This window comes from Ursus arctos, unplaced genomic scaffold (genome assembly GCF_023065955.2).
Source record: "Ursus arctos isolate Adak ecotype North America unplaced genomic scaffold, UrsArc2.0 scaffold_5, whole genome shotgun sequence".
Taxonomy (NCBI): Eukaryota; Metazoa; Chordata; class Mammalia; order Carnivora; family Ursidae; genus Ursus; species Ursus arctos.
The window spans coordinates 87,852,002-87,869,272 of NW_026623067.1; the positions used below are offsets into that span (position 1 = coordinate 87,852,002).

Genomic DNA, 17,271 nt, shown 5'->3' on the forward strand with positions numbered 1-17,271 from the left:
TGGTTTGCAATCAATCTCTCATTTTTTTTCCCAAGACTGTGTTCCATATTTAGTTTAAGAGTAAAAAGCATTAAGTGAGTTATGGCTAGGCAGACTTAGGTAATTAAAACATTTTTAGAATACCATAATATGCAATTGACTGCTAAGGATTTTTTTTTCTGTTAATTGGAACTTTTAAAAATTGAAATAAGTAGCTATGTGTCGAATCTGATTATTCCCTACAGGCATGAAAGAGAAGGTTATTTTAAGGGACTATAAGCAATTCTGGTTACACAAATTCAGAACTCAGAGGTTGTCTTGGGGGCTCTTTGACAGCAGCTGCTGTGTTGAAGGCATAGCTTCTTAGCAGGGAAGCATCATCCCCCACAAATAAGTGTTGCACTAAACTCAGAGGAAGGGCATAGGGATGGAAAATACAGGGGAAATGTGATGGCTAAGAGCTCAGACTCCAGAGTCAACGCACCTGCATGTCATTTCCAGCTTCGATCCCAGCTCCACCACTCACCAGCTCCTTGACCTCGTGCAAGTTATTACGTCCCTGTCCTTGGTTTTGTCATCGTGAAAGAGGTGACAATAATAGAGTACCTCATAGAAGTGTTGGAGGAATAACTGAGTTAATATACATAAAGCCTGGCGCATATTAAGTGCTGTGTCTACTTAAGAGGATGTGCAGGCTTCGGGCACCTGGGTGGCTCAGTCAGTTAGACGTCTGACTCTTGATCTCAGCTCAGGTCTTGATCTTAGGGGTCGTGAGTTCAAGCCCTGCGTTGGGCTCCACACTTAGTGTGGATGCACAGGCCAGATGAGTTAGACATAGACGTTCCAAATAAGAGAGGCCATTGAAAGTTGGGGGTGTTTGGGGAAGATTTGATAAAGGAAGTGAGTTGTTGAGATGCTATGTCTTTGAGAAATTCATTTATATAGGCAGAAAGGAAGGAAAGAACATTACCAAGCGTGAAGTGGATTTTTTTTAATCAAACTCCTTTGTTCCTATAAGAATTTGAAAAGCTCTCTATTACATATATTTGACATCTAGTTTTTCTTTATACACATTTAAAAAAAATTGCAAAGGATGTTTTTTCTGGAATATAATAAATATTGACATTTTAAAATAAGCATATCCAGTGAGTAGCAATTTGATTTCTAAATCATGCATTTTTAAAAAGGCCCGAATAAGATCTTTAACAGTCAAATTTCACATCCTTATTTTCTCCTTGAACTCATATTTCCATTCTGCTTCCCACAGAATTTTATCTTAATGTAATATTTTTATGCTTGAGAGTCTTGTTATTGATCAAGCTTTCATTCCTCTTATGAAATATGTGTGTATGTGTACATTAAGTTTAAAAATTCTGTCATCCTAAAAGTAAATATTAATTTTTTTCTGGATTGAGTTATAAAAATTATTAGTAGTATACAGTTGATCAAAACAGTCCTTGTATGTTACCATTTTGGTCATTTATTTCATGAACTTTAATGGGAACCTTTCTCTCAGTGGATGAATTGTATATACCCTTTGTATCCCCATATGTTCATGTATCCATTGGTGAATGTTACTTATTGTGAGAATGAGATGGGTTTCGGCATCAATTTTCTTCTTAATTTTTGTTTTTATAAAGGCAAAGCAAAGAAATAATGTTACCATAAGTAAGTAAGTAGGAATGGAAGGAGTTCTATTATAAGAATGTCATTCAGTCCCTTGAACTCCTTAAGAGTTCTGTTCTATAAATCACGGAATTGTCTATTGTCAAACATGAATTTCAGTCAATTGTTTTTAATGATCTACTGCCTGACAAATTGATTAGATACACCTTCAATTTTGTTAAAAGCAAACAATAGAAAGTTACATGTTTTGGAAAAATATTTGTTACCCAGCCATTAAAGTTCCGCCTAATACCAGTATTGCAAATTGTATCTGTTCAGCGTCCACTGGAGTTAGGATAAGTGAGAGGTATGCTACTGCTTCTTTTCTGGTAAGTCAAGAGAAGATATGGTTAAAGTATGGTTTAAAAAAAAAACAAAAAACAGGAAGAACTGCTTACCTCCATGGCAAGACGAACTTGAGAAGTAAGAGTACGCAGAATCCAGGCTTCCTGCCTAAAGCTACCTTGGAAAGGAGCGTGTTTGGGAGACAGGAAGAGGCAAGTGCAGAGTGACTGTCAGTGTGGAGGGCCTGCAAACAGACCGTTGGGATTATTCCAGCATTCTTCCCTCACGTGTCCTGGACCAGCCCAAGCTTGGATAGGGGGAAAGGAACAGGAAAGCTTCAGTGTTGTGAGCTGTTTTATTCACGTCCTATGCAAGTGCTTTCGTTAGATCGTCTGTTTTGGATTTTTTAAAAATGTTACTGATGTAGATGTTGTGTTTCCTCCAGGACAGAGCTTCCAAAAAACCTGTTGTTTCTTAAAATCAGTGCTTACTAGAAAAAAAAAAAAAAAAAAAGACAGCTCCCAGTGTTACTGTGTATGTTTTTCTATTATTAGGTCTTCCAAGTATATTGTAGTTAATTGGTATCATCTTTAACCAAAATTTGCAATCCGTGGTATCAAAATGCTCTACCTTTCCTATTATGCGTTTACTTTTGTGTCATTATAAGAATTACTGAAATGAAAAGCCTAAAATACGTAGACTAGTGCCTCGCTCATAATAAGTTGATCAATAAGTCACAGTAGTTATTTATCTACTGCTTTAGAAATAAAACAAAGTGGTGCATCATCATTTTCTTAAATTCAAGACTCAGAATGAAATTTACTTAAATTTATATTCATGAAAGCAGATGTTAAAATTTTCACTTGTGCAGAAATAATCAATGTGAACGTTTACAGACCTGGAAATCAGCCGGTACCTCAGAGGATAAATTAGACCTTACAATGGATAGGCAAGTTGAATAAGTCAACATGGAGAAAAAGGTCATCCAGTTGTGCGAGTTATTACCATTTTTATTCTTGGTACTTTCAGATATGAGTACAGTCTTTAAAAATGATAATATTTGCTTTTTAGAAACATCATCTCCATATTGACCTACTAAATGCATCATTGTTGCGAAAACTGTCGTTAAAGTTTATGTTGACTGAAGCAGTGTGTGTTAGTTAATGACCCTCAGTGTCAGCTCCCAGTTAAGTTGGGTAAGTTCACAAAAACACTGTCACAAAAGTAAATACATAATGGGAAAGGTATTTTTATATTTTTGATGATTTAAATACAGAACAAAATACTCCCAAAATTTGAGGGGCAATACTTCGAATTACAAGCCCTGGTTTTTCATGACAGCTTTTTTGTTCGCTGTTGTTATTGTTAACAATTATTGTTACCGTTGTCCTACTTCTGCCGTGAAGTGATGGCTTAGTCACTCCCTCTGCTCAGACACAGAGTCAAGAAAAAGGAATGAGGGCAACAATTAGATAACAAGCTTGCATTTCCGTCCAAGAACCTACATTTAAGGACACTCACTGAAGACCTTGCTTTGAACCTTAGGTGGGTTTTTTGAGAATTTATTTTATATGATTTCATATCTATGTCAAATTCAGTTAAGCACCTCTTTTGGGTTCTCGCCATCCATCACTTTTCAGTTTCCTAGGTGGGTGTGGGCCAGTTGTTGTGATTGCATCTTGATGTAAGGACTTGTCCTGATCACACATCGAGCGACACTAATAAGATACCGAAAACTTGCCGAGTGAGTCAGGCTTTCTTTTGCTCTTTCTCCCAAGCTGCTGCCTCTCACTCCGATAACCATTTGAGTATGGGGAGTGGTGTCTGATGTATTAGGGATACTCCTTGGAAAGGTACACTTTGCATTTCAAAATTGCTAGAATAAGGTGATTGGGTGGGTGGAGAGGATTGGACCAACTCTGAGATTCTACGGGTCAGGGTTGACTTCAGCTGACCAGATAGGTGTTGTAATGATGTGATGGTAAAGAAAGGAGACTGTGTGAGGAAAGGAGGCCCAGAATTCTCCAAAAGCCACCAGCTGCTGCTGCCTAGAGCCATGGCCCCGGGCTTTCCATCTGCATTCCTCAGCCACACCCTCCCTGGACATTTCCGTCTACCCCTTCTTTCCCACACAAACGATGTTTCAGAGATACCTTCCAGTTTTTCCTTCCACACAAGAAGGGGTACCCTTCTCAGTTTCATTAAGACTGGTGCTAAGCATCGAAAGCAAAAGGTGATGCCTCCCTACCCTGACCCCCCCTGCCTACGCAGTTTCATCTTTTTCCCTGCCTTCCTAGAAAATAATCTTCTTTTAAAGATGCTTAAGATAATTTTTGTTATTTTATAATATATATGTATACAAATAATATATAAGTATAATATTTTGACAAAAATGTCACACATTATAGTATAAGGTGAAATCTCTCTAGAATCTGTGCGTGGCCCCTACCCACTGCTCGAGAGGTAATCAGATACCTGTGTGCACATGCAGTCGCTCGTGTGCGCGCTCTCTCACTCTCTCTGACACACACACACACACATGCGTGCACACCTGTAGAAAGGTGTAGTATTGTGTTTGGTTTTAGCGTAAAGTTCCTCGTACTATACAAATGCTGCATTCCCTTTCTGCATCAGTATTTCTTTCCCCAGGAAGAGAGCCGCCTCGCTCATTTGCTACAGAGCAGCCCGTAGCGTGGGCGTACTGGTTGTATTATTCATCTGTCTGTTGGTGGACATCTAGCCTGTTTCCCAAGTTTCTACCCTTGGCACCAGTGCACAGTGAACATGCTTGTGCTTATGATCAGTGTTCGTTTTAAGTAGATTAAGTGAGATCTAGTGTCTTTAATTAATATATACTACTTTATTGGTGTGACTGTGACATTTAAAAAAAGATTTTGGATTGTTTTAAAGAAGTTTTGTATTCTGGCAACCCTGTCTCATGATTTTTTTATTATTTTAATTTTATTATCATTTTATTAATTTATTTGACTCCGTTAAATAGCACTTGCAGCATATCAGACCCCAGATCAGTACCCTCTTCCTTTCTTAAAAAATAATCTGGAGGTCTCCTTTCTACTCAAAGTCACTGCAAGGCTTCTCCAGTCTATGGTGCCAAAGTAACTTCGGTGTTCTCTGGTGGTCAGTTTGCTCGTGAGGCATGATGGCTGAGAGGCTTAGTGCTGGTTCTGCCAGCCTCGTAATCTGGGGCAAGGAATGTCGTCCTAGGCTTAAGGTGAGGGTTGAATGGGCTACTGTACGGAAAGCAGTTGGCAACCATATGGTACCTAGCAAGGCCTCAGTAATTGTTGGCTGCTTCCTCCAGTAGCTGCTGCCCTTCACTCAGCAAACACTACTGTCTGCCTATTATGTGCTGGGAGCGTAAAGATAAATAAGACATGGTCCCAGTGCTTGAGGAGCTTACATTCCAGCATGCATGTGTTTGCTCAAAATTAAAGTACTTATTCCCTTATCTTTCTATCTATTTAAACTCTGTCCGTGGCCTAGTTTGCTGTCCTCCCATGTCAGCTGACTTCTGCATGATGAAGGACAGCCTCTCACATCCTAACTCATTCTCTTTTTTTTAAAAAAGATTTTATTTTTATTTATTCGACAGAGATAGAGACAGCCAGCGAGAGAGGGAACACAAGCAGGGGGAGTGGGAGAGGAAGAAGCAGGCTCATAGTGGAGGAGCCTGATGTGGGGCTCGATCCCATAATGCTGGGATCACGCCCTGAGCCTAAGGCAGACGCTTAACCGCTGTGCCACCCAGGCGCCCCCTAACTCATTCTCTTTGATGGTGAGAATTAAAGCACCTACTACATCCCCAAAATGTTGTTAAAAACTGGAATGTAGAGATGGAATGTAAGATAATCTGTAAGAAGCTAACAGGCTCTAGGGAGGAGGAAAAAAACCAAACAAACAGGGTTCTGCAGGACTCTTCCCACTTCTCTGTGATGGCTTTCCACCTGTGGACTTGCTCTGTTTTTACCTTGTGTTGCCTTTGTTAATAAATAATCTCCATTCTCTCTTGTGAATGGATGTCGAGGCTCCTTTTAAAGGAGATTTAAGCATTTGTTGCCACAATAGGATCTGAGCATAATACTGAGCTCAAGAAAGATGATTTTCTCAACAGAAATAATTTATTATTGCCAGAGGTAATGTGAAATTATTTATTTTTTGAAGCACGTTTTTTTGTAAATGTTTTCCAGAGATACATGACTTGAAATTAATGACAGTCTCCTTTGTTAAGACTTTATTTCATTTCATGTATTCTGTTGACCCCCGAGAGAATATCCAGTCTCCAGAGGAGAAAACGTGCGCGGTGCTAAAAAGCCCAACGAAGGCTTCCAGTAGATGACGTGTTCTCCCGAATGCTTCATGGGGGACTTCATCCCTAGTGCTGCATTTTGTGTTTTTGGCGTCTTTGGTTCATTTGTAGAAGCTTGTCTTAAAATTTCATATACATTTCATTGGCTTTGAAAAATATTGGGGTTGAAATAAACCTACCGAAAGGAAAGTTTTGCCTTGAAAGTCATACATTTGCTAGTCAAAGAAGATACCGTTGTTCTAGCATCAGTGGATGTGATTTTTTTTTTTCTTTTAACTTCTCAGTAGTAGTGAAGCTATGTGGGTCAGCTATCTGGTAATTGAATTGTCAGAAGGCAAGTTTTATGTATGTTTAGCTGGGCAGAGATTAGTGGTTCAGACTGGCGATAAAGCAGGAGGGGAAAAAAAGGCACCTATTTCCCCCACTCATGAGGTCACACTGCTCATTACAGCTTTATGAACATAGTAAGAAACTGAAGTCCTCTCTGACTGAGGTTGTCGAGTTGGAAGGGTAACATCTCCCAGAAAAGAACTTCTGTGAGAATTCTGAAAATTCTGTTGGTGGAGGCTTCCGCCTGTTTGGTATTGTCAGCGTGTTACTATTTATGTTTTACAATTTCCCATGTATTTCTCCCATACATAGAGTGTCTCGGTTAGCTGTATTTTCAGTATTTTCCACAAGTCCCACAGATTCAAACTTCCTTTCTTTAACTGTTTGCTTTCACCTTCTCTAAGCCCTGGGGATTCTTCTTGGCTTCCAGAAAAAGTCCTCCTTACTCCCTTCTCCCACTCCCGATTCCTCTTTACACAGCCTTCTTTGTCTAAAGAGTGTGCTGTTTATCAGCACGCTGTGACAGATCGTGTGTGAGGTGTGGTGGGTAACGGCTGACAACTGCAGGTATGTGTCCAGGGCTCTTAGAACCTTAAAAACCTTCACCGTATGAAATAGTTTAGGGCCAGTCTTTGTTCTCTTGACTGCTTGCTTTCCTGATTGCTCTTCCTTAGAATTCTGATCCTGTATCTCTTCTACACATTCAGTCTGTATTAGAAGTGTTGGATTTCTTCATAACCCCCTCTCCGTCTCTGAAATAGACCCAAGACTTCATTGAGGACCAGAAGATATTGTTAGGGTAGTGTGACGGATAGAAATTAGTGAACAGTTTAGGCTTATCCAAAAAAATAAATGCTTGATACATCTGGGACTTCTTCAAGCTGTCCTCTGCTTTATATAGCAAAGGGCAAAATGAATCACTTCATAACAAGGGGTCCTAAGAGATACCAAACTCAATTAAAATTGATTTAACTTCTGGGGAGCTCTCCAGATTATACTTCACAAATACTAATATGATAATATCCGTTTCAGCCATAAATCATCTCATTGGATCTCGTGTCTCTCTTCCTAGATTATAGATCATGGGCAATAATAGACTGTCTCTTGAACCAACAGAGTGTAAATCTCACTGGTTCAGACTTCCAGTGTGGAAGGCGAGCGGGGAAGAAGTAGGCTCGAATGGCTCTGTTGGGGAATGGCTGTACACATGACTGGCCAGCTGGCCTGGAGTGGGGCTGACCTTTTCTCATTTCATGTCCTCTTTCCCCTCCAGAACTCACTGGAGAATCATTTGCATGTTACATTTCATCTGCATTTATCTCATCCCAACCTCTTCATCCTTCTGTTGAGTTACATGTGCCCCAGGGTAAATGTTTTTTAAAAAAGAAAAGAAAAGAAAAGAAAAAGGTGAACAATGGCACAATTAGCCTGAAAAATGGTGAAGATAGGAATAAAAAACAGGAAAATGTATGTCACTTTGGAAGTTCTGTATAGTATATTTAAGAAAAGTAGAGCAATAAGTTTCTATTAATACATATATTCTTTTAAATTTAGGAATAGAGGGACAGTCTGTGGAAGTGTCCAATATCGTGGACATCCGAAAAGAACATAACCGTGAGATTGCAATGAGAATTTCTTCTAGCATAAACAGTCAAAACAGATTTTATACTGACCTGAATGGATACCAGGTAATTTTCCTGTAAAATATCTGAGTAATGGCTGTGTAACTTTTACATATGGTAATGGGCCAGTTAATTTCAGATCCTTTGAATGATATGCTTAAGTTTACAAATTATTTCTAGGGGAAAACTGAATTTTAACAGGTGCTTATAGGTTCTGTATTCAACCAGATTTCCAAAGTTAGAACAAATATTTGAGAGATTGGTTTGTAGAACATCTGATTTACGGTTGTATTTTTTCAAAGGCAGGTTTGGTGACCATTTGCATGTTAAATGCCTTGATACCAAAATATATCTGAATTTGTCTAATAGGAAGGAAACATAATTAGGGATTGATGGAGTATATATTTTTCCCCTCATAAGGAAATGGTCTGTGCATATTTAATTTATTACATCTATGGTTTTAAATGTATAATCTAATAATGGGCTCTTTTAAATTTCAGGGAAACTCTTACCCTCTTTTTATCAATAATGTATGTGTGTTTACCTTTATGCACACATGTGTACATAGACATAAACCAAGAAATATACAAGCATATATCTGTTTAGAAATGTGAGTAGATATGTATTTAATCAAAATGTTCACAAAATAGTTTGAAATAGTAATGAGAAAATTGACTCAGAATTTTTTCAGATTGTCAGCTCTCTAATTTAATAGGGCTCCTTTGATTGTTACCTAAATTTCTATATTCAGAGTATATGTGTGTGACAACATAGCTTTGAAATAATACTATTAAAAACATTAGCATGTTTTTGAGACATTAGCATTTTAGAAATTTCTGGCTATGAATAGAAATAATTCCACAACAAATGCTTTTACTTTGTCTGATTTTCAACTGGGATGAGTGGAAGGGATTGTGATAATTTTCTCTTCTACAATTTTCAGCAAAGGTTAAATTTAAACCTTTTCCAAAGCATAAAAATTGCATTATACTCTTTGAATTTACATGTTAATTCTACCACAGCTGTTTGGTTTTCAAATGAAGCCCCGACTTTATGGTGATTCATTTTCCTTGTGTACAAAAGAAACTCTTTTCTTAAAATCTTACAGAAGCAATTATTTGTATGTGTGGGTGTATACATGAATGAAAAAAAAAAAACCTTAGTAAAAGTGAATAAAAATGTGAATTTTCTTTTCAAGGATCGAGCATTTGAATAAATGGGAAAATATTATTTCTAAATTTATAAATGTCTAAATTTATAACCTAAATATTTCTGCTTCTAAAATAGATTATTTTTTAAGCCTTGGAAAGAGTAGTCCTTGGGCAAAACTAGAAATCTAGACCCACGGGTAGGGAGTGAAGGTGGCAGCCCCACAGTCATGACAGTGTCAGTGTCCTTTTCATTGAGTGTACAATTTGAATGGGGAGATCAGGATTGGAAAGGAGAAATAGAAAATTCCTTCCAACTATTTATTCTTTTTTCTTGCTTTTTTTTTTTTTCTTTTTAACATTTTACAATTGTGTCTTCAGTTTCATAATTTCCTGGGCCTGTGATACAAATTACCACAAACTGCGTGGCTTAAAACAACAGGAATTTATTCTTTCACAGTTCTGGACACCAGAAGTCCAAAACCAAGATGTCTTCAGGGTCACACTCCCTCCAGAGGCTCTAGGGAAATACGCTTCCTTGCCTGTTCTAGCTTCTAGTGGCTTCGGGCCATTCTAGGCACTGTTGGCTTCTAGACCCATCACTCCACTCTCTGCCTCTGCTGTCACAGAGTCCTTGTTGTATTTTCCTTGTGTCTCCATGAGTGTCCCTCTGTGTCCAGATTTCCCTCTTAGAAGGACGTCAGTCTTTGGATTAGAGCCCACCCTAGTCCAGTATAACTTAATGTCTGTAGAGATCCTATTTCAAAGTAAAATCATATTCACAGGTTGTGGGTGGCCCTGAACTTGGGGGGGACACTCTTCAGTACAGCCAGTAAGTTGAAGGATGCACTACAGGGTTGTTGTGAAGACTAAAGATTGTATTTGTGAATACCCAGTACTTTGCCTAGTTATAACACTCGATACATGTTAACTATCCCATTAACTTTGTACTTCTTTCCTTCTTGAGCGTCATGTCAGACTTGCATGAACTGAACAGGAGAGATGTCATTTTTATGTGGTGTGAATAAGATACCTGATAACAAAGACTCTATTTGATGTTTCCTCCTGAGGTTTGAGGGAGTCTCCTTGACCCAACCAGCTTAGTGCATTTTCGTCAAAAACTAAAATAATGTATTTCATCCATTCATATACCAGACCAAGAAAAATTAAAATACGGGACTATCTACATTGAAACTAACCAGGAAGAGTAAGCACCGAAGGGTTTTTTAATATAAATATGAATTTGATTATTTTAATATAATATGTTAGAAGATTTGATGAGGGGATCTGTGGTATTTATTAAAACTGATTCAAGAATTATAAGAGATATTTTTTTGAACGGGGATAGAGAGCTATTATGCTTAGCATTCATTACAAAAGCGGTATGTTAGATTTAGATGAGAAATGAATACTTAATACCTTTATAATTTGTTTTATGCAAATATTGGAAAGCTAGAAGACTTTTGTTAAGGATTTTTATTCTGAATTAAATAGGAATGCCTATTTTAAAAACCTGGATAAGTTCTACCTTTCTCACTTAAAGTTTTCTAAGATCCTCATGCTTTTTTTCCATATTGTTTTGAAGAATGTTTTAATTCCTAAATTTGCTCTTCCTTTGAACAGGAAAGGAAGCTATACCTTTTACTCTTTGGAGGAAAAGTCATCTATAGTCAGTACTAATTTTTTAAAGTACATCTGTAAATATCACTTGATTTCTTTTTTTTTAAGTGAACTGTTTGGTCTTATAGATTCAGCCTAGAATGACAATGAGCAAATTACCTCTTCAAGCAAATGTCTATCCAATGACTACAATGGCCTATATACAGGATGCCAAGCATCGGTTGACACTACTCTCTGCTCAGTCTTTAGGGGTTTCAAGCTTGAAAAGTGGTACGTATTGTTTGGATTCTTTTTTGCTCTTCCAAGTGTATAGTTTTTCTGTTGGTCATATGTGTTAATTATCATCTTCAGACACCAGCCGCCTTCTTTTGAGAACCAGACTATGAGTTAATTTTGGTTTTGTGAGAATAACATAAAATAATGTATTTCCTCAATCTTCTGATGAAGAATGAGGGACCTAAAACTCCATGAAGCCATTTCTTCTTAAAGATAATTTATCTCTCCTGATAGCTCATTGTTTGCACAAGCCTCTGTCATCGTCATAATTGAATGGCTGTGGAAACTCTCCAGAAGTCAAAGAGGAGAGGGGGCCAGGAGAAAAGTTAGAAATTCCCAGAGTTGCCGAAGTTCGCCAAGGTGGGAGGTAACAGTTCAAACCTAGGTCCTTCTCTGAATCACGTCCTTCTGGGGCACTTCCACCCGAAAGAAGAAAGGGAGTTGAAATGATACAGAAAGGGGAATAAAGAGGTGACAGGCACAACTTTAATAAGGATTCCAAAAGAGAGAACAAGATGGAAAGAGAAGATAAATTATAAACACAGATTAATTTTTATAAAACCTCTATTGGGAGGCTTATGTCCTTTATAATACATATTTTTTATTATCATTTATATGTGGTCAGTTGCTCTTTCTTACATATTGAGAGTCGCTAAGACAAGTGTCTTACAGAGCCAGGCAGGTAATAAATGGGTGCAGGTGCCTGGCGTACCCTTTGCCACGAATCCACTTTTTTTATTAGGCATATACATATGTTCTATATGTCCGCCCACACAAAAAAGTATACTACTCATCTTTCTTTGTGGCTTTCATTACACAGAATCATGAGATGATGCCATAAAGACATTAACGCCATTATAAAAATAATAATGGCCTCATATCATGGATGCAGCAGGGAGTGGTGGGGCTTCGGCAAACTGGGGCACAGCGTTCCCGGCGTTCGGTGGGGCAGCCGCTGCTCAGTGCCAGACTGTTGTCGCCATGGGGAGAGGGGCCCAGGGTTGCCAAATTTTTTTGTTTCCAAAGAGCCCAGAAGGCTCGAATTTTTTATGTTTTGATTTTTAAAAAATTAAGTCAACATTTATGGATTGGACAACTTGACATAAAATTCCTAAATGTGGTTTAGGGGCAGAGGAGCTTTATTTCTCAGCTTGTCTTTATCAAGGGACATGACATAACTGTCTAGTCCATGATTGCTCCAGGCCTAATGTCTAGTTCCCTGTTGAAGGACCCAACTTTGAGAATTGGAGGCAAGGTTTAGAAATGGGTGGCTCGAGAGTCACACCTGGCCCAGGTGCCCCTGCTGTAGACACCCAAGTACTCCAGGGTGTGAGTGCCTACAAACATAAGGACAATTTGAGCACAGCCCAGGAGATTTACTGAGTGTCGCATGTTATGAGGGCTAATATTTGGAGGCAGGGAGAAGAGAGAAATTGCCAAGAGGTTGATGGACTAATATGGGTGTGAAGTGATCAGGCCCTAGATGGCCAATTCGTCCCAGTGCCCGAGGGGCAAATTCTAGACAGTTGTGTTCTAAAACAAATTTGGAGGTAGTAGCAGCGAAAATTCTAATCGTCACTGGCAGTTTTATGTACTGGGTACCTAAACTGAGAAGAAAAACTAAATAGATTTGGATTGACTATGTCAAAATAATAGTTATTAAAATATTTTATGTATTGCTGTTTTATGCCAAAAGATCGTTTAATACTACAACAAACGTGAATGGGTGGATGGATGAATATACATATATTTTTAAGTGTATAGGACTAGGTTTTTTTTAATGTAAATTAATAACTATGGCTCCGGGTGGTTTTTTGGTTTGTTATGGATAGGGTTTTGTTTGTTTGTTTTTTAGTTTTTTGGGTTTTTGTTTTGTTTTAGTTTGTACTCTCATAGCCTAACCATTAGCTTACAGCTTAAACTAGAGGAGGCGTGGAATTATTCCACAACAGACGAGGGAACCAAATATGACCTCTTGTTGTGGAGGAGTGAGGATAGTTGATGCTACTAACATAATACCAGGGAGGGAAGGGTATGTGGTGGGTGTCTCCAAATCCTGGGATTTCCTCGGACAGTCACCAGATACCAAGTAACCTAAATCGTCTTTCAGATCCGTTTTAGATTCTACACGTCTGTATTTGTCTTGTTACTCCATGTGTGATGTACGTTTCCTAATGAACCTCATAAGCATTTTTAAATTCCAGATGCTACCACTAATCTTTTTAAATTTCACTTAAATTTTAAAACGGAAATACAGTCCTATTTTTTGCATTTATACCAGCTGCTTTGAGAAAGCCCTTGGCACTGTGGGCTCTACAGATCTGTCTCTTTGGCTTAACGCAGGACCGTGCCTAAACTTATGTGATTCTCCCTGGATGTTTGTATTAAATAACCCTGGCCAGTTTGTTTGTTTGCTTTAGGTCAGATTGAAGTTATCATGGATCGAAGACTCATGCAAGATGATAATCGCGGCCTTGAGCAAGGTGTCCATGATAACAAGGTCACAGCTAATTTATTTCGAATACTTCTGGAAAAAAGAAGTGTTGTGAATATGGTAGGAAAAAAAAATAACTCGCACTTTCTGATGTTGATTGTTCTTTGCCACCCAAAATTTGAAATTATGACTTTTTCCACTTTTTTTATGATTTACAGTTCCCAGTTTTGAGATATCTTTATAATAGGTGTAGCCTATATTGACAAGAAAGAGAACTTCAGTTACACATATGTCAGATTTGCATTTAAGTCTTATTTTTTATTTTTGCTTATTATGTAGATGTAAAATAATGTTAAAGAATCAGTTTGGGTGAAATTTTCTGAAATTATGTGAAAGAAAATAAGAGTTGAATTTAAGACTAGAACTTAGTCACATACTTAGGAGATTAAGTTTGATTAGTAAGATTTATTGGAAACCTTAGTGTGCTCATTCTAGTCTTAGACTCCTCAATTGAAAATGGATTTACTTGTCTGTTGTCTTGCTCAGTTTTCATTCCCCAAAACAAAACCCCAGCATTCCATTAAACAGTCTGGCTAAAGCTGAGTTGGACGTAAACCAACATGACGTACGCCTCTTCAAGGCAACGCAAAAGTCATCATCACGGTCTTCCATGCTTTAATGATTTCCCACTTCAGATGACTCTCTGCACGGCCCTTTTTTTCTCATTCTGCTCTCCTTTCTTCACTGACCCATTTCAGATCTTTTCTGCTCTTTTCAGCTGGTGGCCCCACCACTGACTTGACATTTGACAGGGCTCTCAGTTCTAGGTATCAACCATCTCCTCCCACCCTTTCCTACTTACCTCATATTGCAGTAGAGACATTTACCTTCCTTGCCTCCTAGGCCAGTACCTCTGCTTGTCCTTGGAACATACCGCAGTGACCTCCTCAGCATCATCACCCTCCCCCTTCCTTCTCCCTGCCCTTCATAGCCAACATTCCCTAGGAAAGAAACCCTTTCTGCAGGCTTTTGGATACTCTTCATTTTCTCCTATTAAAAATAAAAACCAAAACCAGCTTCCATGCAGACCCATTTCCATTTGCCCCGCACTACCGTCCTGTCTCCCACACCCGGTTGAGCTGGTTTGTGAGATGGGTTTATTTCATTGCTTCCGTGTCACACTCAATTCATTTCAGTTTTGCTTTAGCCTCCCCCCACACACGCACACACATAACCTTGCCAGTATCACGAGATCCGTCGTCTTACTTCACCTTGCAGCAACATTTGACACTGACCATGTCACTTCTTAGAAGACAGTCTAGCCAGGGCTTTCATGGTGCCATGCTTATTTGGTTTTCTTCCTACCTCCCAAGTGGTTCTTTCTCTGTCTCTTTGATAGTTATTAATTCACCCATTAAATGTCAAGAGTGCTCAAGGGTTGACCCCACACCGTCTCCTTTTCTCATTTTATGTGTTCTCCCTCTACAATCTCTCCCACTCCCGAGGCTGTGGTGACCACCTCTATACAGATGAAACCCACACATACCTTTCACCTCTTACCTGCAGACCCATCTCCCTAGCTGCATCCTGCTATTCAGACCTGACATATCCATGATCACTCTCATGATCTCTCTTCCCCCCCCAAAACCACTCTTTTCCAGTGTTCCCTCTCTCGGGGACCAGCACCACCTTCCATCCAGTGCCACACACGTAGAAGTCATCTCTCATTGATACTTGTCCTTTGCCTGCCCCTTTCTTAAAACAGTAGTCACCAGTGCTTGGCTCTCTTATTGCCTAAATATTTTAAATCTATAAACTCACTTATTCTGACCACCCTAATCTAAACATCATGTGTTTCATGAATCATTCTGTTCTTCTTTTCCTGCCATATTTGTTCTCAGTCAAGTAAGCAAAGTGATTCGGTTTTTCAAAACTCGATCTGACCTCACTGCCGCCTTCTTAACCCCTCAGATATTTTCTCATTGCTCTTCTAACAGAAGTCAAAATCCTTCCCGTGGCCTGAAGAGCCCCTCATGATCTGGTCCCTGCCTGTCCGCCAGCTTCATCTAGCATGACTCGCACTATTTCTGCTCTGGGCCCACTGGTTTTCTTTCAGTCCCAAGTACTCCCCATGCACCCTGCGCCCACAGCACCTTTGTGTCTGCAGTTTCAGTCTCTGCCAGGGCATTCTTCCTAGTAGTTCAGGTCAGAGCTGCCTTGGTCAACTGCTCTTACTTGACCAGGCCAGGTCACCGTCTTCACTGCCTCCTCAGAGCTGTGCTTCTGTCCTCCATGCATAGATGTGATTATTTTTGATCATTGTCTCTCTCCTCTTTGGACCGTACCTTCACCGAGACTGGGGCCCATGTCCTTCTGGTTCTAGAATTGTTCCTAGCAGAGGAAGCACCCAATATTTGTTGCATGAATGAATGCACAAATACATAAATGGGTGAGCTGTAATAGCACATGGTGCCACCGCATTTATCCCAGTCCCTGCCTTGTCATACTCGGCATGTTCTCTTCTCCCTGCTCGATTCCAGGGACTTGTCTGCTTCATTTTCATGTGCCCCACAGGGCTCCTTGCCTGTGGTAGCTATTCTATAAATAAAACACTAGTTGATTGAATGAAATGGCAACAGCTCATTAAAGCCCAGAATTCTTCTAGTATCAGGAATCTTTTAGGAAACAAGATTTTAACATCCATGTTCAGATGTCAAGATTTAAACCAGTTCTTGGGACTCATGGTTTAAATCATTTACTGACAAGATAGCTTAATTTTAGGACTAAAACTGCACAGGATAATCATTGTCTGAGTGCTGGCATCTTTTTCTCCTCCCGAAAGAGTTTCTGGCTTTTATTATTTTTTTTCTCTCTATATAGACACTAATTTGCAAAACTTCTGTTAACTATGGCAATAAGCATTTTCATGTCAGATCTATAAAGCTTTCACTTAGAAGCGAAATAATTTGTTTATTCCCATTCAAAACTCCTTGGATAGTAATTGATTGAAATTTGATCCAATGTTTTTATAATCCTGTGTTGGTTAAATTTTTCTTTTGCTCAACTATAGATTCTTGGACTTAAATCAATAGTTTCTTTTAAATAATAAATGAACTAGAGAAGAGAAAATACATTTTAATTTCTAGTAAAATTGATTAAAAAGACATTTCATGAAGGAATGTTCCATCTCCTATAACTTAAGCTTTCCAGGAAGTGTTTTTATTCTCAACTCAGACTCTAATGTTTACAGTGTGACGGTCGGAACCGTGGTGAGGAGACAGTGTGTATACAGGAAGGCATTTTAGTAGAAAGTCTTCAGCCTGCCAGAGCGTCCTGGGAGTAATCTGGGTGACTAAGTGGAACTGAGTCCTGTTCTTGAGTGTTCCTCAGAGAAGCAGTGAGAACGAGGACTGGAATGACAATCGCTGTGAGATGTGCAGATGCCCAGTGGCTTGCTGTAGCTGTGTGAGGTGGACCGTCATCCATGGCAGTGACACTCAGGGGTCAACGGAAGTGAAAAATGGGACTTGTCTCTTTGGCCTTGACCCTTCAGGTTTTGTTTCTTTGACGTTTACTCCCTATCCC

The 17,271-nt window shown here is 39.1% G+C and overlaps 1 protein-coding gene across 2 annotated transcripts in view; it reads left to right on the top strand.

Moving 5' to 3' along the window:
• The window catches only part of MAN2A1 (mannosidase alpha class 2A member 1), a 170,584-nt gene that overhangs the window by 134,840 nt on the left and 18,473 nt on the right, over positions 1 to 17,271 (top strand). For both annotated transcript variants that reach the window (XM_026498478.4, XM_044383966.3), the window contains exons 17-19: positions 8,141 to 8,274; positions 11,105 to 11,246; positions 13,673 to 13,806. In XM_026498478.4, the coding sequence (XP_026354263.1) occupies positions 8,141 to 8,274; positions 11,105 to 11,246; positions 13,673 to 13,806 (410 nt within the window). The remainder of the gene's footprint in view (positions 1 to 8,140; positions 8,275 to 11,104; positions 11,247 to 13,672; positions 13,807 to 17,271) is intronic.